We start from the raw sequence: 25,006 nt of genomic DNA on the forward strand, positions 1-25,006 counted from the left end.
TTATGCTAGATCTAGGCGACATAAAATTACTTTTTATGCTCTGGTGCATAAAATAAAATCTTCGTCTAAGACCAAGGCAATCAGATGTAAACAGCCACAAAAAAAGCAGTTTGTACATATTTTTTTTATAATTTTTAATTTTTATAAAACTAAAAGTCAACATGAAGTTTTTTATAAAGGCCCTGTCGTCCCGGTTGGTCGACGCTTCTGGGGACCCAAGAGCTGGCGCGTACTTATCCCAGCGGATCTCACTTGCGGTCCAAAGGTGTAATGCGGCCAGCGTCATGGGAACCCTGCCACAGGCAGATCTTTTAGACGGGGTATTCTTTTTATAATTTTCATTGTTACAGTTAGTTAAGCTATCTTAGGTTAGTTCTTTTTTATAATTAATATAAATATCACGGGACAATTCACACCAATTGACCTAGTCCCAAAGTAAGCTTAGCAAAGCTTGTGTTATGGGTACTGAGCAACGGATAAATATAATTATATAGATATAGATACATACTTAAATACATATTAAACACCCAAGACCCGAGAACAAACATTCGTATTTTTCATACAAATATCTGCCCCAACACGGGAATCGAACCCGGGACCTCAAGCTTCGTAGTCAGGTTCTCTAACCACTAGGCCATCTGTGCCGTTTGGTCTCTCAGCAGGGCTACTACAAAACTCGAAGTTTTTGACACTTATACTATTTAATACGAGAGCGAGAGGGATGGTACGACACGAACTTCGAGTTTCGAGTTACGTAGTAGCCCTGCTGAGCTGACAGTTACACTGTTGAATCTTTTGAGTATTTTATTTAATACGAGAGTGAGAGGGACGGTACGATACGAACGTCGATTTTCGAATTTCGGAGTAGGCCCTCTGTGTGGACGGGCGGACGGACGGACACACAGACAGACAGTGGAATTCCGTTAGCACCCATTGCGTGCGGAACCCTAAATAGTTAAATGGAAAACCAAAGGGGTTTACTTCATGCAGCCAGGTTTACCCATGCTCTGTGATTGAGTTTATCAAACTGCTAGATAATATTTTTTTTTCATGGAAGTTTTTTTAGAATATTTTTTATTTTTTATGGCAATATTTCCACCATCTTGCTTTGGCGAAAAAGAAAATGATTTTTTATTATTATAAACGGATTTTCTTGTAGGTGGAACAGATTTCAACTGATTTTTTCAATGTTGCCAGTACACACACATGGCACACCTACCTGCAACTGTCACTGTCAACGGTCTCAGTCAGCGCAGTCTGTCAGTAGTGCGTAATTTCTACATCTCGTTGATTTTCACGTGGTTTTTCGGTTTCGGCATGTTTTATATAATTTACTTTTGATAGTTCATAAATGAAAAGAGAATGCACCGACTTATATCAGCTAGAAATTTGTACCAGACAAGTCTTTATAACATATCATTGCCTTCAAATAAGTCTCTAAGTAGAAGTCCGGATATAAAATGTTCCTTTTGTCGAAAAATTCTTCTAGGTCAACACAACATAGGTAAGTTTCTTGGATTGTACGTGGAATGCCTAGTGATTGATTTTATGTTTAGAATTATCACATGTCGGAATTCGACAGTCTAACCTAAGTTTTGAGTTGCGTAACTTTCGGCTCTTTTTCAGAAAACTTACTCGTCGCAAGGCACCAGTCTACGAGAACGGCTAGCGCTCTAAAATCTCTAAAGAAGAAAGGGAAACACAAAACCTATAAGAAATATGGAGAACTTTTAGAGGGTTAGTATACCTTTCAACATTGTTTACATTCAGATGTAAACAAACTTTGAATAATATAATATCTCTTTCTTTTTTAACAGTTGGAGACCAAGCCATGACTGAAATGAAAGTCTCAATAAGCAAATTACGTGCCATCCACCTGTCTAAACTTGCTGACAGCCCAGTCTCCCTCGGCCAGTTGCACCAGCTAACCACAAAGCCATCAAAGAAACCCATGAACATTGAAGTTGACCCTGAACTCCTGCAAAGTGTTAAAGATAAAATATTAAAGAAGACTGCTCCTATATCTTCAAGCCCGAAAGAGATAAGTTTGGAAGATGACCAATGTGCCCTCATTTACACTAATCACAAAATTTCTAGCTTGCAAGATAATTTAAAAACTAAACAGTATATTGACATGGTAAAGGAGAGTTACTATAATTTTAGAAAAGCTACTATTTATGACCAACGCCTGCAGGACCTGAGATATGCCATAACAGAGGGTCTCACCCAAGAGTTTGACATGATGGCTGTGGATTCCAAACAGGACCAAGAAGTGGCCTTCCAGCCTTTACCAAAGAGTCCTCACACTGTATTCCGGGAACTGTTTATTGAAAACCAGCTTGATCCCTATGGCCAAGAGCTTTTGAATTCTTTTTCAAGTTTACAGTAAGTATAAAAGCTGGTATAAAATGGTAAATTGTTGTTGTGTTATCTCACGAATTTGATGTTAAGACTAAAAGCCATACTCGTTCCGCTTTTTTTGTCAGGCAAATGCGACACGGCACTGAAACTGAGTGCACATCTACAAAAAGGATGGGTGCCATTTACATTTAACTGTGCACTCAAGTCTTATAACCGTGTCACTAGTGCGGTAAAAATGCAGTATGGTAATTAGACAGGTGCACAATAAAATGAGAATGGCCATTATCAAGTTCTATCATGCTTTTAATAAAGTAACAGCAAAGTTACTCTGTCAATCTGGTATCTATTCTAGCTAGCTTAAACAATATTAGATGAAATTTAATACGGAGATAGTTGTAGACCCTAGGACATAGCATAGTTTTTCCTCATGAATTGCAGTTCCCATGGGATATTGGCCAATGAATTTTTTTGCATTATGCGCAAAAGATAGTTTATAAATAAAGGAAATTTACTCAACATTATTTTCTGGATTACTAAATGTGACATAACATAAATAGCATTTCCAAAACAAAAAACAAACATTTTAGTTGTTCAATTGTTTCACAGGACCCAAGGCTTAGCTCATCCAGCTATAGAAGACATTTATGATGACGTGACTCTGCACAATGAATTCCAGGAGGGTAGAGAAGTCGACTTTGGTGAGAATGAGGCTGCTCTTGAGGTCAAGAAACTGAATATAAAAAAAGCGTAAGTGACATCTACGTCTTTTTTTTTTAATGATTTCTACGAGGACATTAGCCAATGACAAAGTTAGGACGTCTTTATTCTTTAGGCAGTGATGTGCTTTGTACATTCAAGTGCGAAAATAAGTATTTATTTGAACCACTCAAAAATATGTTACTACTGCCTTATTGCGTCGGAATAAGAGTCTGTGGTACTTATTTTTGGAACTGAACAAGTTCATATTTTTACACTTGACTGTACTATAGAATTTTTTCAAAATATTTTTCTGCTAGTGTAAAGATGTCCCCACATCAATCGATGCAGAATCGGCAAAAACCGCTATTTTCTAGCGTATCTTTATATAAACGCAATAAGAGTTAAAAAGTCATGGTTCGGATTGGATCGGTTCGGCTGACGCCTGCCGACCCGACGACTTCTTTTTTGCTCTTATAGCTCTTTTTTATTGCCGGTTCCGCCTCAATAGATGTGGGGACACCATTATGTTAGTCCTCACCTGGGCCTCAATTATGAATTTCCTGTTTTGGGTTTTAAATTACAAAAAAGTTTCATTTGGTGCTTAATTTACCACCAAGGCTAGGAACCGGTTTATAAAATAGCGGTAAATACCGGTTTATTTCGGTTTAACTCCGAACTTTCATAAGAACGCGAACATTTTTAAGAACTTAACTATAACCTAAATAAACCTGTTTATTCTACGAGTGACAGCTGGTCGGCCGGCGGCGGGCGGCGACGTTTATCCTGCGCCGGAATAAACCGGTTTTTATTGTTCTTAACCGGTTTATCTGACAAGAACTTTATGGAAATGTTCCCTTAAAAACCGGTTTAAAAATAACGGTTTCGTGAACGAAACCAAATTGAAAAGGTTAAAAGGTAGCAGTGAGTGAACCTTGCATATTATTGCTATAAAAATGTTTACGTTTTTTTAGTAAGCAAGCTCTGAAGCGTAAGAAAAAAGAGAAGTTGGAGAAGCGTCGCGCCATCAAGGAGTTGAGCATGAAGACTGACATGAAACAACTAGAGTTACAAGGCAAGCAGGAAGGACTTGAGCGCTTGCTCGTCGCTCATCTGCAGTTGCTCTGCTCACTCAATATGGTGCAGGAGGTGAGTGAGCTAAATACCAGTGTGGAGTCTGAAGAATATGTTTGCCACCAGAATTTTTAAAAGACATCAGTGATGTGATGACCAAACTATCGCTTCTTTCACTCTCTGGATTGTCTAACGAAAATGCTGCTAAATACAAAACAATGCCAGATAAATATTAATTAAGCTCTTGTGAGACATGATTTATAAAATTTTTGTTTTTCTTTTCATCATTTTAGTTGTTCTAGAAATTACCCCTTACATACAAAGGGCAAACTCAAAGTTTACTTTTTTAGGGTTCCGGAGCCAAAATGGCAAAAAAGGATCCCTTATAGTTTCGTCAAGTCCGTCTGTCTGTCTGTCCGTCCGTCCGTATGTCACAGGCATTTTACTCGAAAACTACAAGATGTATATCAATTAAATTTGGAGTACAGATGTCTTGTCAAAGCCGCTATTTAGTTTTGTAGTTAAATAACAGAAATTGGAAAATAAAAATTAACGCATCAACGTGTGGCACATAGTTCGACAGCTCTTTTGAAAAGATAGTAAGGTTTCTCAAAAACTTTTTTGATTTTCCGGAAATAATCGCCCCCAAAGTAGCAAAAATTGTGTTTCCCCCCCCCTCTATCTTGTAAACCGTTTTTCCAAAAAATATGCAAAAGATATAGAAAGGTAACGCTTAATAAATACTTTCAACGAAAATTGGTTTCAACATAATCGGATATATAACGTTTTTGAGTTATTGCCGAAAAACTGCGCTTCTCAACAAAAGGACGTAAGTGCCGTGAAGATAGGCTCTTTTTCTGGTAATAGATTTTAAGACTAGTAAGTGTTTTAATTGTGTTATAACGCACATATGATTTTTTTCCTAATGGCTACGGAACCCTATCTTGGGCGTGTCCGACACGCTCTTGGCCCGTTTTTTTGTTAAATATAGATGAACATGTAGATGTCCTATTCCCCGATTGCAGACCTTGTCTTGTCTACATCATGTAAGCAAAATTCTATGCCTCAAACTGTCAGTCGAAACTTTTCTTTTTATATATAAACTAAACCTACCTGTTGCTCGCGACTTTGTCTGCAAAAAATCTTTCGTAATGCAAAAAATTAAAATTGGGAGAGTACTATGTTTCAAGTCTAACTACTTAACATATTTTTATTTGTGTTGTAAATGTGTGCTAACTATAATAGTACAAAGTGTTTCCTCATACATTCATCATCATATTGTATGATGTGGGTCCTGTTCAGTCAGGATTATACAGTCATTTATACATTAAGTCAACAATGCAAATTGGTGTCAAAAGTAACTGTATGATAAAATAGTTCAGTGAACTGAAATGTCAATGACTCGCATCACAACTTGTTATGTAAACAACTGCTAGGCTAGTAGAATATTATTATTATTATTATTATTATTTAGAAGCCTATAGAGGTGTCCCACTGCTGGGCAAAGTAGAATATTAAAAGTTAAATATGTATAAATATTATGACATCATATGGATGATCCACTTTTATTTAGCACAAGATAAATTGAACAATGATAAGACAGCGACTTGGCCGCAATCTCAGGAAATTGTGATTTATCTCAGCAAACATTCCGTTTTAAGTTTCTGGGCTTCAATGCGTATGAGCGTTACAGAAATGATGTTTAGAAACATTTAGGGGCTGTTTCACCACCCATTGATTAATTTTAATTGACGGATAAAATGTAATGCCGTCTCCATCTATTCGAACAAAACAAACAGAGACTGAATAAATAAATTTAATCAATGGATGGCGAAACAAGGGTGACCTTTAAACGAGCAATTATTCTAATTATATAAATATATATATATATCTCGGAAACGGCTCCAACGATTTTGATGAAATTTTGTATGTAGGGGATGAAAAATCGACCTAGCTACCGAGTTTTAGCGCGAGCGGAGCTCGTTCACCCAGGTACTGTTCTATAATGTCTTAAATTTTCGTGACACCCGGGACTTATCATGCTTAACGAAACGAATAATAATTACCTCGACGTTTTGGCCACATTGCAGTGGCCGTGGTAACGAGTAGACAGACCACGTTACCGCAGCATCTCAGGTCCCGGGTTTTGTATTCAATAACTATTTAATGTAATGACAGTTGCGATTTAAACAGTCCTCATAGAATTCAAAAGGTTGAAAACGCCTGCCATTAAAGTGTACCTACCTTACTTTCAGGCGCGTAAAGTTCTACAGTATTATCGGCAAAGGGGAGCCAGGGTCCCCGACCACCCCAAAATAACCGACATCAAAGTCTACAATACACTTCTACACGGATATGCATTCATGGTAATATATTTGTATTTGAAATAACTTACTGTAGCAAAAGTCGTGGTAGCCTAAGATATAACCTCTCGCCGCGCCTCTCAAGCAGAGGACAGACCTTTACATCGTGAGGAAATCGGCACACATCTGCGAAGAAAATCAATGGTGTGTGTGAGGTTCCCAAACCGCATTTGATCCGCGTGAGAGCTACGGCCCGAGCTCATTCTGATGATGATGGTGATGATGACTGAATAAGCTTCGGATCTCTCATGTCATGGAGTACGTCACGGGTCACCGGTGCGAAACCCAAGCCAAGCCAAGTTCAAGCTAACAGAACTGGCGAGCGGCACCGTGTGTTATTTTACCCGAACCATTTGGAGCCTTATATTTTACCCAATGCTATGTATGTATTCATAATTTCAGGGTTTTCTGGACCATACAAAGGATTTGTTGTCGTCCATGGCCACGGATGGGGTCGAGCCAAACGCGCAAACGTTCGCGGCCACTTTCGAGTGCATCGAGAGGAGTAACGTGAACGACAAGTTGCAGATATTGCGGCATTACCAACAAGTGATGCAGGAAAAGGTGAATATCAATATCATGGGACAATTGACACTCATTGACCTAGTTCCAGACTAAGCGAAGCTTATACAGTAGGTGCAGTAGGCAGCGGATAAACGCACTTGTAATGATAAATACATGCTTAAATATATAATAAACACTCATGACCCGAAAACAAAAATTCATATTATTGATAAATTCATATTTAAAATGTCTAAGTGTCATTTTTTCGTTCAGTCCATTCGTGCCAGCTCTTGTGAATCAACCTATACACAACACACACAAACATCACGCCTGTATTCCCAAATGGGGTAGGCAGAGCACACGAAACGTTACCGCTTCGGAGCCACTTAGCAATTTTAGGTTTTAAGTTTGACAAAAACGGCCAAAAATCGTCAAAAATCGACCTATACTTCTAATTTAATCATATTTCATGTTATTTTTTTGTTCAAAGGGTATCACTCTAAACGATTTGCTGGACAAAACGCAGTTTCTCCACGACCAGCGGGAGCTAGTCTCCCGAGCAGTTCGCAGGCTCGACCCAGAGTTCACCCCCCACTATACCCCACCAGTGCTGGACTACGACTGTCCTTTGATGACGAAGCTTAAGTTAGACGCCGTGGAGAACAGACAGGGTCTCATGCATTCTCCTGCTGAAGGGTTGATGACCTTGGAAGAGTTGAAAGAGAGGGGGAGGAGACAAATGGAGATTGAGATAAAGGGGGAGATTGAGGTGGAGAATATTGATGTCAAGGATGACGCGTCGCCTACTGTCAAATTATATGTAAGTAGTTTTCGTTCCGTAGTCTTACAAAAAAACCATTATAGTTTCGCCATGTCCAGCCGTTCGCGGCTTAGCTTTAATACTTGGTGTAGGTGTTAAGTACTTTAAAGTGTTCATTTTTATTAGTGGCAATAAATACAACAACAAATAAATTTATCGATATAAAAATAAAAAATAATAATAACCTTTATTGCCACAACTTAAATTAAAATAAAAAAAATGTGGGAGAAAAATAAAAAGTCGGGACAATAGCTTTGGGGGTGGTGGGGTTACTAAACAGATTAATTATTTTGCAATGGGTTCTAGGTTTTCACATCACTAAATGTCTGTGGTCGGGTAAATGGCGTCTTTGTTTACAGTTTTCATAAATTGGATTGAAATACAATATACCACAGTCTACTGAATAAAAATATTGTTACATTGACCTTGAATACGTATTTAACTTTTTTGTACTTTGCAGCGGGAAAAGATGCGCGCAACGGAGAGCGAGTGGCGCGAAGTTATCCGCGAGTCGTTCAACCGGAACCTGGGCACGCTCCGCTCGCAGTGCAACGCATCGCACTCCGCCATCACACTCTACCCCTATCTTAAGGTTTTGGAGGTATGAGTCACTGGTATTTAGAACAGAGGGCTTGATGTGTAAAGCTGCGTCCACATTTGTATCATTTTGTCGTATCGTACCTCCGTCGCGTTGAGAAAGAGATAGTTAATGCCATTGTGAGAGCCTACGCTTTATATAATACGGCCTTAGTTCCTTTTTACAAGCTTTTTAACTTGACCCTATTAATGAACTAAAACAATTACTTTGCTAACTCGCGACTTAATAACAGCTTTGTGCAAGAAATGTGTGTTCATGCAGTTCCTCCACCTACACACTGTAAGAACACATAAGTCACACAAACCCATCTGTCACCATCACCGCACTACACTGACGCGTTTTGAACTTAACTAGAACTCATCTTCAGAGCAACACAGCCGTTCACCATGCTAACTAGATGTTTGCTAACATAGAAAGTTTTTATCTCGGAAAGTTGCATAGTTCCGCGGTATGGTTATACATACCTACGTACAATAAGAACTTGTTTCTCCAGGTGGACCAATTCGTGGAACTCATGATGGGCGAGATCAATAAGTTGGTGGACGGCAGCGAGACTTACAGCCCCACGCTGAAGCTGCTGCAGCGGGATTTGGGGACGCAGGTCTATCACAAGTAAGACTCTTTCACTTTAACATTATACAGAACAATGACTCTTTATTGAACATCACAATAGTAAGAGGTGTAAAACAGGTACAAGAACATTACTACATTACACTATTACATTATTGCTTTGCGATCTCCTCCAATCAACTTTTGAGAAAGAAGAGAAAGAGGTAGGGACTAAATTATAAGATTAGTTGGTAGTCAAATTATAAACCAAGTCTGAGTATTAGCTTTTAGTATACGTAGTGCCATCCACGAAGACGCGTGATTTTGTCAAAATTAGCCATTAATGACATTGTAATAAGAACCACGGCACGCGTCATCGTGAATGACTCTCCCTATATAATGATGTGTTTTGCGGGTTACCATCATCTACCTCGCTAATCCTATTGCCATGCAGCAGCGTTGTGACGTTATTGTATTTGTATAGCGCCAGCTCGACGGCCTTTTGAGTACATTAAAAAAATACTTACCGACATATACCTAATGCCACCCACAAAGACGCGTGATTTTGTCAAAATTAGCCAGTAATGACATTGTAATAGGAACCACGGCACGCGTCATCGTGAATGACTCTACCTATACATGTATACATCCTCCTCTTTATTTTAAGTCGTTTAGAATTTTTAATGGTAAACTATTCCGACTGGCACTCACTATATATCCTGTATTTAAAAATAAAGCACCTAAATCGTTCCTCCAGATACCAAGTAGAACAGTACCGCAAAAACGGTGTGTTGGCCAAAATATCCCAGATCTACGACCAGTACTGCGAGTGGTACTTGGACCGCAGCAGCCTGGGAGACGTGCCGCTCAACAGCCGCCAGGCGTGGCAGCTGCTGGTGCATCGGAACAGGGAGGGGGCTAGTCTGGTGAGTAATAGTAGATTATCGTCGTGGCATGGAAGTAAGCAATTGCTGGCTGAGTATGAGTATTAAATAGTCGAGCTTGCGAATCCATTTAACTAATACGAAGCCAACAATTGCTATTCCAGCCGAATTTTTTTCTCAAAAATGTTAAAGGAAAAAAGCTAAATTAGAATAATCATTTTCTCAAAATGCATTATAACACCTAATTTTATTCCAATTTTTTTTTTATGTTTTCCCGCCTTTGTTTCATTTAAAAAACTGTGGTTGTATTTTTCCATCGAAACACCAGAAGCTGTTCCAGACCCAATAAAAAAAGTCCGGAGCTCCAACTAAATAACTATTACCATTTAAGTTAGCTGTATACGACTTAAGCCAACATTTCCATAGCCGTTTTAACTTTTTTCAAAGTTTGAGACTCGACAATAATGGAATTTGTATGCGACATTATTGTCGAGTTAACGAGTCAGCAATCATTTTTAACTTTTTAATTTTTCGCTGACCATAAACTATGCACTTCGCCTTCTGATATGTAAAGAATAATGTCAACTTTTACGGTCATTTTTGAGAAATAATTATTTGTGAATGTGCCAGGACATGGAGGAGACGCCCTGGCCGATGGAGATGCGGCAGAGCGTCGGCAAGTTCCTCTACAACATCATCATCAACGACGTCAAGATAGATGTCAACATGTTCAAGCCCAAAGCTAAACAGTGAGTACTTGTTGTATTTTAGTTTTGTTGTTATTTTGTATGATTTAACCCCCAGAAAGGGTCGCTGTGAGAATATGAAAAAAAATCTTCTTGATAAATAATTGTAAAATTTGCCAAACATGCATTTTTGTGTTAGTTTAAAGTCCCTTCTATTTGGTCATCTAATAAGCATGTTAGTATAATGTGACACATCATTTCTTCTATTAAACTGTCGCTGACGGGGCAGAATAACAACATCGACCCAATTAGAATTAGTCAATATGTGTTATCAGAAAGAAGCTGCCAGCCGTGTACAAGGTGCACCGTCCGTGGGGCCGGCTGGTGCGGCTGGAGCTGAAGCCGCACCCGTCGGTGTCGCGGCTGTGGCTGGGGGCCGCGCGCGCCGCGCTGCGCATGCGCGCCGACCTGGTGCCGCCCGCCTCGCCCTCCAAGCCCTGGCCGCATCTGCACTCCGGCGCGTACCTGCTCACTAAGACGCCGCTCATCAGGTAACTTGCTTTTTCTCAAAAATTATACGTAAAGTCGCCATTAACTACATCTTTTTTCTACTCCTGTACTGTTTTCTGTGATTTACTTAATCACGAATAGTAATAAGAACATATATATATTTTGTATTTTATTTAATAAGTGAATAGTCGTAGAAAAATTATTGTATGCAACGTTGTATAAATAAGTCAAAAAAAGCTCGTGGCGTAACTCACGCCACTCACCTTTTTTGACCCCTATTATACAATTGTTGCATAAAATACTATAAAACGTCACCAAAAATTTAAGGATACCAGACAATAATGAAAAGGTTTTGAATTCGGAATGAGAAAGTGTCCCGTAGGTATAATACAATTCTCATAACACGGGGAGTCGCTGGCAACAGCCGGAAGGTCATATTTTTCAATAGTACAAAAAGTCTATGTGTTATTGAAAAGGTTAAACAATAAACGTAGAATTTAATTTTATCTCAGTTTATCGGAATTTTTGATTTTCTTACAGTTTGTTTATTCTTCACAACTTCTCGTCACAATTGCCACCACCACTTATCAAGAGAAAATGTTAGTTTACCATCAAGCTAATAGTTATATCCTCTTCTTCTGCGATGTCGCAGGCTCGTAATACATCACTAAGGGGCTGTTTCACCATCCGTTGAATAGTGTTAACTGACGGTTAAATGTGATGCCGTCTCCGTCTATTCGAACAAAACAAATAGAGACGGCATCACATTTAACCGTCAGTTAACACTAACCAATGGATGGTGGAAACAGCCCCTAATTTAATTACCGTTTCCAGGATGCCGTTCTACGTGATGAGTCAATGGAAGCGGTTGGAGGAGGCGCCGCCGGCCGCTCTGTACCCCGCGCTGGACAGCCTCAACCAGCTGGGAGAGGTGCCGTGGCGCGTCAACAAGCCCGTGCTAGACTTGCAGCTGCAGATCTTTAGGTCAGTATTTAGTGGGATGCTTTTGACTATTTACTGCTTTTTGTGTGTAAACAAGCGCGTCTTGGGATAAGATAGCGGCGGAAAAAAAATACGATTGGCAACACATTGTACCTATAGATAAAAAAAATATCAGTCGCAAAAATATAAAGAGGGGCACTCACACGCGTAAATATTCGTACAGTCGCGAACAGGGATTGTTGAAGACCTTTACAGCCTTATATCATACTGGTGATATAATGACGAGTTGCAAGCATGGCGAGCGCGTAACGATAACAAGAACAGTTCAAAAATTGAACAAATAAGAGAAGAAAATTCGTAAGACGCGTATCGGCGACAGGGCGATCGCGGGAAGGTGAATTTAATTATTTTTAACTGTTTTTGTTAAGTGTGAGGTGTAAACTTAGCTGTAATTTGTTCCAAGCTACTATCATTTTTACTTTTATTTGTGTCCCAGGTCGGGCGGCAATAAGAAGCTGGACATCCCGCCGCCCGCGTCGTCCGTGGAGGCGGCGGGTCCGCCGGCGCGCGAGCCGGCCGGCGCGTTCAAGCGGCGCGTGGCGCTCGCCCGCGCGCGCGCTGAGATGCACTCGCTCTGGTGCGACGCGCTCTACAAGCTGGCGCTGGCTAACCATTACAGGTCAGTTGGACGTCCACCGCCCCCAACCCCCCTCCCCCGTCCGCTGAGATGCACTCGCTCTGGTGCGACGCGCTCTACAAGCTGGCGCTGGCTAACCATTACAGGTCAGTTGGACGTCCACCGCCCCCAACCCCCTCCCCCCGTCCGCTGAGATGCACTCGCTCTGGTGCGACGCGCTCTACAAGCTGGCGCTGGCTAACCATTACAGGTCAGTTGGACGTCCACCGCCCCCAACCCCCCTCCCCCCGTCCGCTGAGATGCACTCGCTCTGGTGCGACGCGCTCTACAAGCTGGCGCTGGCTAACCATTACAGGTCAGTTGGACGTCCACCGCCCCCAACCCCCCTCCCCCCGTCCGCTGAGATGCACTCGCTCTGGTGCGACGCGCTCTACAAGCTGGCGCTGGCTAACCATTACAGGTCAGTTGGACGTCCACCGCCCCCAACCCCCCTCCCCCGTCCGCTGAGATGCACTCGCTCTGGTGCGACGCGCTCTACAAGCTGGCGCTGGCTAACCATTACAGGTCAGTTGGACGTCCACCGCCCCCAACCCCCCTCCCCCGTCCGCTGAGATGCACTCGCTCTGGTGCGACGCGCTCTACAAGCTGGCGCTGGCTAACCATTACAGGTCAGTTGGACGTCCACCGCCCCCAACCCCCCTCCCCCCGTCCGCTGAGATGCACTCGCTCTGGTGCGACGCGCTCTACAAGCTGGCGCTGGCTAACCATTACAGGTCAGTTGGACGTCCACCGCCCCCAACCCCCCTCCCCCGTCCGCTGAGATGCACTCGCTCTGGTGCGACGCGCTCTACAAGCTGGCGCTGGCTAACCATTACAGGTCAGTTGGACGTCCACCGCCCCCAACCCCCCTCCCCCCGTCCGCTGAGATGCACTCGCTCTGGTGCGACGCGCTCTACAAGCTGGCCACCGTTTAATAACTGCCTACCTTGTACTAAAAAATAATTCTGATCACCTAAAAACAGAGTTCATTTTTAGTATAAGGTGTCAATAACTGGCCACCTTATACTAACATGAATTCTAGTCACCTATAAATAGAATTCATTTTTAGTATAAGGTGTCAATAACTGGCTACCTTATAGTTACTAACATGAATTCTGGTCACCTATAAATAGAATTCATTTTTAGTATAAGGTGGCCAGCTATTGAAAGGTGGCCAGTAATGGACGATTTATCTTTTTTATTTATAAAGCAGTCACGAGCCGCAAGGTATAGTCGGGTCGCGGGTTGCAACCACTCTATACTTCGTTTTTTTTTCATTAGAAAAAGGGTAAACAATCTTGACTAGTCTTTTTATTGAAAGACTTTTTAAAAAAAACAGTAACCATTACTTACGAGTATGATACCAAAAGCATGTAAATGATCATTATGTCTTTGCTAATTGTTAGTATTTGCTGTAACTTAGACGACCAGATGGCCTAGTGGTTAGAGAACCTGACTACGAAGCTTGAGGGCCCGGGTTCGATTCCCTTGTCGGGGCAGATATATGTATGAAAAATACGAATGTTTGTTCTCGGGTCTTGGGTGTTTAATATGTATTTAAGTATGTATCTATATCTATATAATTATATTTATCCGTTGCTTAGTACCCATAACACAAGCTTTGCTAAGCTTACTTTGGGACTAGGTCAATTGGTGTGAATTGTCCCGTGATATTTATTTATTTAACTTATTTTTCAAGTGTTTTTTTTTTCAATAATAAGACACGTCAAGATCGCTTATCTTCTTCCTAATGCTAAAAAAAACGAAGTATAACTCGATCCTCGTCCCCCAGAGACGAGGTGTTCTGGCTGCCCCACAACATGGACTTCCGCGGGCGCGTGTACGCGTGTCCGCCGCACCTGTCGCAGCTGGGCGCCGACGCCTACCGCGCGCTGCTCCGGTTCGCCAGCGAGCGCCCGCTCGGCCCAACGGGGCTCGCCTGGCTCAAGCTGCACGCTGTCAACCTCACCGGGACCATGAAGAAGAATACCGTGGATGAGAGGTTATTATACCTATAATACGAGTACGACTAGTAAATACCCTCCATCAGCTTGCTACTAAGTTCGCGCGCGACGCTCGCCCACTAAAAAGGAACTTAAGCTTATTTTTTTTATATTCTTGACTCATCATCATCATCATACCAGCGCTGCGGCTTACCGCAGCACAATGCTGAGCCAGCGCCTGTTCTTCAGTGCATCACATGGCTTCTCATTTATGTGTCTGATCTGTTTAATTGTTATTTAATTTATGTTTTTATTTAATTGTTAATTTTATTACTCTTTAGCTACTAAGCCATGTCTTTGTTTTGAAGAATAAAGATTATATCTATCTATCTATCTATCATCCCATCCTATATACGTCCCACTGCAGGGCACAGGCCACCCCTCAGAATGAGAGGGCTTGGGCAGGAGTTTCCACGCAGGCCCAGTGCGGATTGGGAACTTCACACATACCATTGAATTGCTTCGCAGGTTTGTGCAGGTTTCCTCACAATGTTTTCCTTCACCGTAAAGCTCGTGGTAAATTTCAAATGTAAATTCCGCACATGAATTTCGAAAAACTCTGCTTGAGAGGCCATAGGTCAAACCACTCGGCCACCACGGCTTATATTATATTCTTGACTAGCTACTTAGTTTCTTAAGCCTCACATCTTTTATATGTATCTCCAGACTGGCGTACGCAGAGAGCGTGATGGACAAAATCCTGGACTCTGCAGACAACCCGCTGGAAGGCTCGGGCTGGTGGCGCGACTCCGAGGAGCCGTGGCAGACGCTCGCCTGCTGCATGGAGATCGCTAACGCGGTGCGCTCGCCCAATCATGAAGGTCAGTCTTATTGCCCCCTTTAAAAGAATGAGAGCTATCGCGAATGAATTCGCCACTAGAGGCGCTAGTGTAGCGTGAGGTCTCCGAAATGTCAAATCTCATAGTTTTTGGGTGAGCTACGCGGGTTTATTTATAATTAGAATAATTTTGTGAATGTTTTGCATTACCTGAAATTAATTATGGCAATTATGCGTTACGGGGCAATGAATGTCTGTGTTTTGAGATAGTTTTGTCTTTCGGAAACTTTTGTCCTCCTTTTTTCCGAACAAAACGGGACTAAGCAACACTGGTTGCTGGATATTTTTATGGTATGGTTTTAAGGTGTATTAAATATGATTTTAATCTAAACTTTGTTTTAACGCCCGTAATAACAGACTCTGAAAGTCACACTTAAAAACCTCACGCAACAGTGCGCCATCTAGTGAGACAAAAAACGATAGCCCTCATTAGTAACAGCTAGCTTTTGCCCGCGGCTTCGCCCGCGTGGAGTTCGGTTATCGCGCGCTGTTCCCCCGGGAACTGTGTATTTTTCCGGAATAAAAAGTAGCCTATGCCACTCTCGGGCCCAAAATCTCTATGCCAAAAATCAGGTCGATCGTCGATCGAAAGACGGACAAACATACAAACAAACACACACGCTTTCGCATTTATAATATTAGTATATGGATTTTGAATAATGAAAAAAAAACAAAGCAATTAGAACCTAATTGTTTCGAGAATAAAGTCAAACTGCCGTGGTGTAAAACAACAGAGAAACAAAAGCAAATTTACTTTGTTACATTGTCATACATAAGTTAGTAATTCCATCGAACATATTGTGTACATTATGTTGTACATTTGGGCATTTGCTTATTTTTGCTGAAAAGGGGGAGGGGGCAGTAAAAACTACTAAAATTCTGCTTGATGATGATGATGGTGATGATGATGATCAGACCAATTTCGCCCATGGCGACCACTTGAACTCCTAATTTAATGAGGGCTATCGCGAATGAATTCACCACTAGAGGCGCTAGTGTAGCGTGAGGTCTCCGAAATGTCAAATCTCATAGTTTTTGGGTGAGCTACGCGGGTTTATTTATAATTAGAATAATTTTGTGAATATTTTGCAATATCTGAAATTAATTATGGCAAATATGCGTTCCGGGGCAATGAATGTCTGTGTTTTGAGACAGTTTTGTCTTTCGGAAACCTTTGTCCTCCCTTTTTTCCGAACAAAACAGGGACTATGCAACACTGTGGCATGCTCGATATTTTTATGGTACGGATTTAAGGTGTATTAAATGATTTTAATCTAAACTTTGTTTCACGCCCGTAATAACAGACTTTGAAAGCCATACTTAAAAACCTCACGCAACAGTGCGCCATCTAGTGAGACAAATAACGATAGCCCTCATTGGCGCTCATGCGCTCTAAGATGACTAACATAGCCCATCTTAGCTGTGAACGTACGTCCGCATTCTTGCGTAATAGGATGACCCCTGCAGGGCTACTACGAATCCCGAAACTCGAAGTTCATGTCGTGCGGTCCCTCTGACACTTATACTATTTAATACGAGAGCGAGAGGGAGTACGATACGAACTTCGAGTTTCGTAGTAGCCCTGCTGTGTCAATTCCTCAGAGTACATGTGCGGGTTCCCGGTGCACCAGGACGGGTCGTGCAACGGGCTGCAGCACTACGCGGCGCTGGGCGGGGACGCCGCGGGCGCGGCCGCCGTCAACCTGGCGCCCCGCCCCCGCCCGCAGGACGTCTACGCCGCCGTCGCCGCCATGGTCAGTGGTGAACAACATGACAATCACAATAAAACTAGAATATTAATGTCGCTCAGGATGTTTCCTAGTTTCCCTGGAAAAAAGGAAAACCGATATTTTGTTTCAAGTTTCGTACGGCATTAGCAAACTAGTTTTAAGTGTACTTAGCTACCACTCGCTTTTGAGCAATCGTTTACTACACAACCACCACTGTCAAAACATCACTCATTACGAAATAACATCGCACAATTATCATTGATAAGTTTTATGTGACAGATAACAACAGAAATGGCATCACAGATATTGGTCACAAAATTAATCCATTAATGGTGGAACAGGCCCATAGATAGGCTCAGATCAAATAAAAAAGTAAAGATGGAGGGAAGTAAACAGCCAAGTGAGGCCTGTTTTATAAACAGGCCGGTGTTGCCATAATAATTCTCAGTACCCCGCAACTACAAAAATATCGTTATCGTTAATAACGTTTTAATAGCGTTATTAAATATTGAAACTAAAGTAGTTCGTCAGCCACTCTGATATGTGGTGTAGGCATAAATAAAAAATAAAAGATTGTATTACATAGGCGACTTTTACCCAATAATAGGGTAACTACAATTATTATGATGGCAGCACTAGTGTTGACGTTTTGTGTTCAAAGCAAAATTCAAACAAAATTATTTCGATTTTTAATGAAAATATTGGTTTTCGAGTTTAGCTAGCTAGTGAAAAGTGATTCCATCCTGCTTTTTTATTTTTGGACGGATAGTTTTTACATCCTTTCACGACACAATTTGCAGTATTAGTTATATTTATCGAAGTTTAAGATACGTCATGCTCCACGGGAAAGCGTTACTAAGTAATAAGGTTTTGGTGTAGTTTGGTTGCAAGTGTGTGCGTGCCACTGTGTAAGCGCACACGGATTGGTGTAGTTTGATCGGCCTCACTCGGCTGTTCACCGCTCTCCATCTTTACTTTTTTATTTGATCTGAGCCCATAGGGAATAGTTTAGAGATCATATGCATTGACTTGGAAATTCAACCTTATTGTTATAGTTATAAGTTACAATATCCAGTGTAATTATTGAAAATACGACTAGCTTTCAAAATATCCTTTGTCAGGTATGTATTCGATAGCTGCTTTTGATTCTGTGGTACTATGCGCCAATAAATGGGGCCTTAGTAAGGGTTAAATACTTTGTTCAGGGAAAAGTTATTGACGAAGTAAAATTTTTGACTATTATTTAGGATATCGATAGCCGCTGATAGCGGTAGTGTGTTGATAGTTAGTAAGTGGTTGTGAGTAGTGGTTTAGTAATGGTAGTTCGGTAGATGGTGGTCTGGTAAAAGTAAATCCGCATTGATCCATACACCTGAACTTTGAAACTAGTTGGCTAAAGTGGTGATCGACAGGTGGAAGAGATGCGCGCGCGCGACGCGGCGGCGGGCGTGGCCGTGGCGCGGGTGCTGGAAGGGTTCGTGCGCCGCAAGGTCATCAAACAGACCGTCATGACCACCGTCTATGGAGTCACCAGGTTCGGCGCAAGGCTGCAGATCGCCAAACAGCTCAAAGGTTAGCATTACTTATATTATTAGGCTAAATTCCTAAAAAAAACCGTATTAATCCGTCACATAGTTTATCAGAATAAGATTTTCTTTCATAAAAAGTGATGAAGATATAACCATTATAACCAATTAAAGTTGCGTGTGACGTCACACCTACGTACGGTCGGTTCCCTAACTTTGTTTTGTACCCACTATTTCATACTAGTACCATAGAGAATTGACATCTTAGTTGAATAAACATTGTTTTTATAGCGTTAAGGAATACTTAGATTTGTCAAAGTACAATAAATATTTGCAATGACATCTCCATAATTTTTTTGACATACCGTTACTATTTTATTTTAAATTTGACAAATTTTTAATTATATAAAGTAATTTTCTCAAAATATTGTGAATGTATAGATAAAGCTGATGTGTGTTTTTTTTATCAATTTGCATGTTGATTCGTCGACTGAATACTGGTTCAAATCATGTAGTAATTAAGATCTGTATTTACGTATTCTAAGCAAATAAATCATTCTTTCTTTCTTTCTAGAAAAGTGGATACTTACATTAGGGCACCGACTGTACACTTTACTATGGAGTGATGTCACGGGTCCCCACTCCCGAACTTTGACGTGCTTCATCTTGTCATTTTTTGACAAAGGGCAACGCCAGTGCTGATGACGCGCTGCTGCGGCGCAAACTATACTTCGTTTTTTTAGCATTACAAAGAAGGGTTTTTATTGAAAAACACTTGAAAAATGGCACAGCAAATATGTAACAATTAGAAAAGACATACCTATGAATGACCATTTACTTTAGTTTGGTATCATAAGTAATAGTTACTGTTTTTTTTAAACGTTTTTACCCTTTTTCTAATGCTAAAAGAAACGAAGTATACCAACTGCCTACCCTAGAATCGACCCAATGCACGCCAATGTATGTAGGTGAATAATTAAGTACAGCTTGATTCAATAAGTGCCAATCATGTTAAAATAAGTATTATATAGTTTATTACAAAATATTAGAGGCACCTTTATAAGAACGGCACTGACACAGTGACAAGTGACATTTCCATCGTTCAATTCGTGCCAGCTCTTGTGAATTGACCAGGCCCTTTACTACGAAAAATGCAAAATTCGAACTTCACGTCTTGCCGTCCCGCTGACGCTAATATTATTTAATACAGGAGTGAGAGGGACGGTACGATATAACTTCGGTTTTTAAATTTTATAGTAGCCCCCTCTGTTCCTATTCTTTACTTTTGTCTTTTGTAAAGGTAGCCTGGAAAAGATCGCTCTGAAACGATAAGGCCGCCCATTGCTTACTTTTAAATTCTCTTTCTATATACCTTGCTTCACTTCGATCACTTCTCCGCATCCACTGTATCCGAAGTAGCAAGGTTAAAGGGTTGTAGTTGATTTGTATGTATTTTGAGCAGATATCGAGGAGTTCCCGAAGGATCAAGTGTGGGCGAGCTCGCAGTATCTGACCAGCAAGACGTTTGAGAGTCTGCGCTCCATGTTCACCTCCACCAAACTCATCCAGGACTGGTTCACCGACTGCGCCAAGTATGTACTACGATCAATCCATTTGTTTTTATATGCACCAAAAAAATGCTTCAAACTAAAGCTGTTTAACCTTTTTGAGGGAAGCTGCCTAACTCATTAGGGAAACGTGCCTTACCCTTTGAAGGAAGTTGCCTGACTCTTTGAAGGAAGCTGCCTAACCCTTCGAGGGAAGCTGTCTTACCCAAGGAAGCTGCTCAACCTTTTGAAGGAAGCTGTTTAACCTTTTGAAGGAAGCTGTCTAACCTTTTGAGGGAAGCTGCCTAACCCATTAGGGAAACTGCCTAACCCTTTGAAGGAAGCTGCCCAACCTTTTGAAGGAAGCTGTCTAACCTTTTGAGGGAAGCTGCCTAACCCATTAGGGAAACTGCCTAACCCTTTGAAGGAAGCTGCCCAACCTTTTGAAGGAAGCTGTCTAACCTTTTGAGGGAAGCTGCCTAACCCATTAGGGAAACTGCCTAGCCCTTTGAAGGAAGGTGCCCAACCTTTTGAAGGAAGCTGTCTAACCTTTTTGAGAGATGCTGTGTGACCCTTTGAGGGAAAAGAAAAGATTCTGATTGGTAAATATCATCATGGTTATGTCAAATAATTATAACTGGTTGATGAAATGAATTAATATAAGTTGTCCAAAAGTCAAACTGGTCCTGCATGGAACCTCCAGAGGGGTGACACTATTTACCGGCCCGGATAATACCGACCCGATTTTTCGTGTATACGCCCATACAAACTCATGTCAAACTGACATAAGTTTCTATGGACGTGAACACAAAAAATTAGGGCGGTATTTCCATGTCGGTATTATCCGGGCTGGTAAATAGGGTTGTTTGTTTGCAGGCTGATATCGGGCGTGTGCGGCGAGAGCGTGGAGTGGGTGACGCCGCTGGGGCTGCCCGTGGTGCAGCCCTACTACCGCCGCGCACAGGCGCCGCCCAGCCGCACGGCGCTCGACAGCCAACAGTCAGTATACTATACTAAGGGCCTGTTTCACCACTTGTTGACTAACTTTAAGTGACGGATATCAGTGATGCCGTCTCTGTTTGTGTTGTCCGAATAAACAAAGACTGCATTACTTTTATCTGACACTTAAAGTTAGTCGACAGATGGTGAAACAGGCCCTCACCATCCATTGATTAGTGTTAACTGGCGGTTAGGTGGGATGCCGTCTTTATTTGTTTTGTTCGAATAGACGGAGACGACATCACATTTAACCGTCGGTTAAGGCTAATCAATGGATGGTGAAACAGCCCCTAAACTTAGTTCCTATTTTCGTTTTGTTGTAGGACTTTTATTTAGCTTACCTCGTTTGTTGTTTTTTTTTACGTTTAATCTTGCAAGTTTTTGTGGGAGTTGAGTCGCCTTAAGGGACAAAGACACTATGTGTCCTTGCTTTTGTTTACTTGTTTTTAGTTTTTAAATACATGAGGTGCTTTATAGGAAATGGGGGCGTGCAGTCGGGAAAAATCAATTATGGACAATTAGAAAGGGAGGGCCGGATTCTCGCCGGCTAAAAAAAATCTTGAAAGTTAATTTTGAAATACTTACATGCATTATGTAGATTGGATAACAATGCAAGTACGGACAGCAAAATGTGCTTGTATTAATTATTTATTTATTTATTATATATTTAGAACAATGACTCCTTGAGTTGAAGGTACGGTCAAGGAGTTTAATTCAGTAGTCACCATGGAACCATTTCACAGTAAACGTCATAGTGACATCGCATTAATTAACAAGTCGTAAAGACTTTTCCTTTGAAAAGGTTCCATGGTGGACCATGAATTAAATTCCTTGACTGTACTCGTGGGCAGTGGTGATCATTGCCCATTAGATGACCCGCATGCTCGCTTGCCTCCCTCAATAATTTTAATAATAATAATAAAAACAACGTTTGCGCAGGCGTCCGTGCACAATGAAACAGCGCAACGCGTTTCCTCCGAACTTCATCCACTCGCTGGACTCGTCGCACATGATGCTGACGGCGCTGCACTGCCAGGCCGCGCCGCTGGCCTTCGTCTCCGTGCACGACTGCTACTGGACGCACCCGTGCGCCGTGCCCGCAATGAACCAGGTGCCACACACTGCATCACTTGACCTATACTACACTATATATACTTCATCCACTAGCCAGATTCGTTCCACAACGAGCACGACTGCTACAAGACGCACCCCTGCTCCGTGCCCGTTATGAACCAGGTGACACGCTAACTAGACCGTTTGTTTTATACTGCAACGAATTTGAGGTGCAATTTTATGGCCTTTACTACTTAATATCTGCCAAAGCCACCACTACACAAATTTCATAGTTTGAGGATCGTTCTCAACTATGTTAGGAACGTATATATATTTAAAAAAATCAGCTTTTGTAAAATAACGAAGGTCTGGCTGTCACGGGCTCTTGCTCTACGATAAAATCAAATGCAACTCCAAATTAAACACCTAAATCCTCATTTGCTTTTAATCTTGACACTGTTTTGGTAACATAAGTACGAGTATATGTGATTAGTATGATTTTGGTGTTTTATGAAAAATAATTGTGTTACAGATTTGCCGCGAGCAGTTTGTAGCTCTCCACTCGCAACCGATACTCGAAGATCTCTCAGACTTTCTCGTCAAACGATACAGCTACGATGAAAGGTAACTCTTTGCTTTTTTAACATTTTTTCCGCGAAAATGTAAAAAATATATTGGAAAAAACTTATTGAAAAATTTCTCGAAAATAATATTAAAGAGAAATACCTAGTTTTTTGACGTTTCTTTAAGTCAAAGTCAAAAGACTGAAACAAAGACAAGTTGTCACGAAATTGTACCACCCAATTTATGTCGCATGTCAGCATGATGTCGGCCTTATAGCCATTTGGAACCAATTTTCACTTCTGTTGTCTGTTTTTGCCGGATATTTATATATCTGATTTAAGGGTATTGACTGATTTGTTTGTTATTGAACAAGTGACCTACATCTTCGTACTCACCTGCCCCCTGTACCACAAAAATTACAAGTTCAACAATTTCACATTTTTTTTTACATTTTACTAAGAGAAACTTAACAATTTGGTATAATTTTAAATTTGGTACAATTTGGTCAGTTTGAAATAAAAAAAAATGTTTCAGTGAACTCGAAGACAACGGCGCAGGCGCTCCGAACAAGCGACGCGTCAACAGTTTACTCAAGAGAGTCCCAGGCAAGGGCGACTTTCAACTGGACAGCGTTCTCGACTCCGTCTACTTCTTTAGTTAGGCAAACGAATTAATACTGGTACTGACTCCACTTGTTCTTGGAGAGGATTGAATTAGTAAGGCGATTGTGTGTCTAAAATCAGCTTTATGTTTAGGCCCTGTTTATACAGCGTGTTATTTTTGATTTCCGTCAATTTTAAGGGAACATTCAACAGGTCAAATGATGTTAATTTATCCGAGGTGTCCAAGGGGGGAGGAGGTAACTCTTACTGTTAAATGATAATCAAGAATTGAGGTAAGTAATTAATAGGTTTCTCATTTTATGGCGCTTTTTTTGAGTCCGTAACTAAATGTGTTATTTAATTCGTACACATTTAGCAAAAAAAAAAATTGAATTAAAAATATTTTTTTATGCCTCTGTTATGTGTTATAACTTTTACAATTTGATCTTTTTAACAATGACTGTGAACTTACGTATGAAAAAACATTTGAATTACCAGATAGTTTCTATTAATAAACTGAGCCGTCTGCAGAAGTTAACGGAAATCAAGAAAAACACGGTATATGTATTGAAATCATTCGAGTAGCATGACACTTAGGTGATCGAACTCAAAAGCATCGTGGTACCAAAACGTCATACCACTGGAATAATGCAAACAGAGCCTTATGAGCGACAGGCACTCGCACGTGCGATACTTTATTTTCGCTTATGTGGCAACACTAACTAACGTGAGTTCCCTACAATGGTATGATTTTGTTTTATTGTAATCGAAGCAATATTTTGTCACAATAATAATGAATTTTCTAAAATATTATGCTTATTTAAATTAAATGATGCCTTTTTACTGTCTCGTACATTTATAATGTGGTTTACGTTAATGGTTTAGACACACAATCTAGTTTGATAGACTGATACTGATAATGGTTGATAGGTAGGATATTGTAACTTGTAATTTTTGGTAACGTTTATATCAAATCAGAAGTACAAATCTTCTGAGGCATGAATTAGACTTGTAGTTGACTCTCGTAGAGTACAAATGGTTTAGTCATTTTATTGTTCTTAAGGTGCTTAAGGCTGCGTATCCACTGGTCACGCTATATCCATTCCTTTCTACTGCGCTTGATTCCAGTGTTACACTACTTAAATTATCATGGTGGATAAGCAGCCTAATGGTTAGTAGTAACAAAATTATTTGTAACAATTTAAATACGCAACATCAAAGCCTAAACAAAGTAATATAGTAGTATCCCGGTATGAGCGAGTGTAGAACAGCTATTGTTAAGTTAAACTCTAAGCAGTATTCGTTTTATATTAATGTTCTGCCTCGCCCTTTCCTAATAGTAGTGCAATGCAACAAAACAGTCTGTGATTTTGTTAGATGACTAACAAACAATAAATTAAGCTGAATTAAAAATTGTTTTATTATTCTGTAATTTCAGTCGATAATTGAGAAGTGCTAATCAAGCTTGTCGTTATTTTTTT

At 40.8% G+C, this 25,006-nt stretch overlaps 1 protein-coding gene across 1 annotated transcript; it reads left to right on the forward strand.

Annotated features, from left to right (window-relative positions):
• Positions 1–1,242: 1,242 nt before the first annotated feature.
• On the forward strand, positions 1,243–24,898 carry PolrMT (mitochondrial RNA polymerase). The gene is made up of 24 exons (XM_074105182.1): positions 1,243–1,504; positions 1,627–1,737; positions 1,818–2,385; positions 2,968–3,108; positions 4,032–4,206; positions 6,387–6,497; positions 6,897–7,058; positions 7,489–7,818; positions 8,279–8,419; positions 8,910–9,028; positions 9,723–9,891; positions 10,480–10,598; positions 10,871–11,086; positions 11,880–12,029; positions 12,484–12,666; positions 14,456–14,665; positions 15,333–15,487; positions 17,107–17,258; positions 18,647–18,806; positions 20,223–20,352; positions 21,184–21,306; positions 22,246–22,417; positions 22,892–22,983; positions 23,458–24,898. The coding sequence occupies exons 1-24, from the start codon at positions 1,363–1,365 to the stop codon at positions 23,582–23,584; spliced, it is 4,158 nt and encodes a 1,385-aa protein (XP_073961283.1). The 5' UTR covers positions 1,243–1,362; the 3' UTR covers positions 23,585–24,898.
• The last annotated feature ends 108 nt before the right edge of the window (positions 24,899–25,006 follow it).

The sequence above is a fragment of the Choristoneura fumiferana genome, chromosome 23 (genome assembly GCF_025370935.1).
Source record: "Choristoneura fumiferana chromosome 23, NRCan_CFum_1, whole genome shotgun sequence".
Classification (NCBI taxonomy): Eukaryota; Metazoa; Arthropoda; class Insecta; order Lepidoptera; family Tortricidae; genus Choristoneura; species Choristoneura fumiferana.

Bases quoted from the DNA above. Each gene is read 5' to 3' on its own strand.
- PolrMT (XM_074105182.1), top strand. From the start codon at position 1,363: ATGCACCGACTTATATCAGCTAGAAATTTGTACCAGACAAGTCTTTAT. The intron at 12,667-14,455 runs GTCAGTTGGACG...CTCGTCCCCCAG, and splicing joins GCGCTGGCTAACCATTACAG to AGACGAGGTGTTCTGGCTGC. The intron at 20,353-21,183 runs GTATGTACTACG...GTTTGTTTGCAG, and splicing joins TGGTTCACCGACTGCGCCAA to GCTGATATCGGGCGTGTGCG.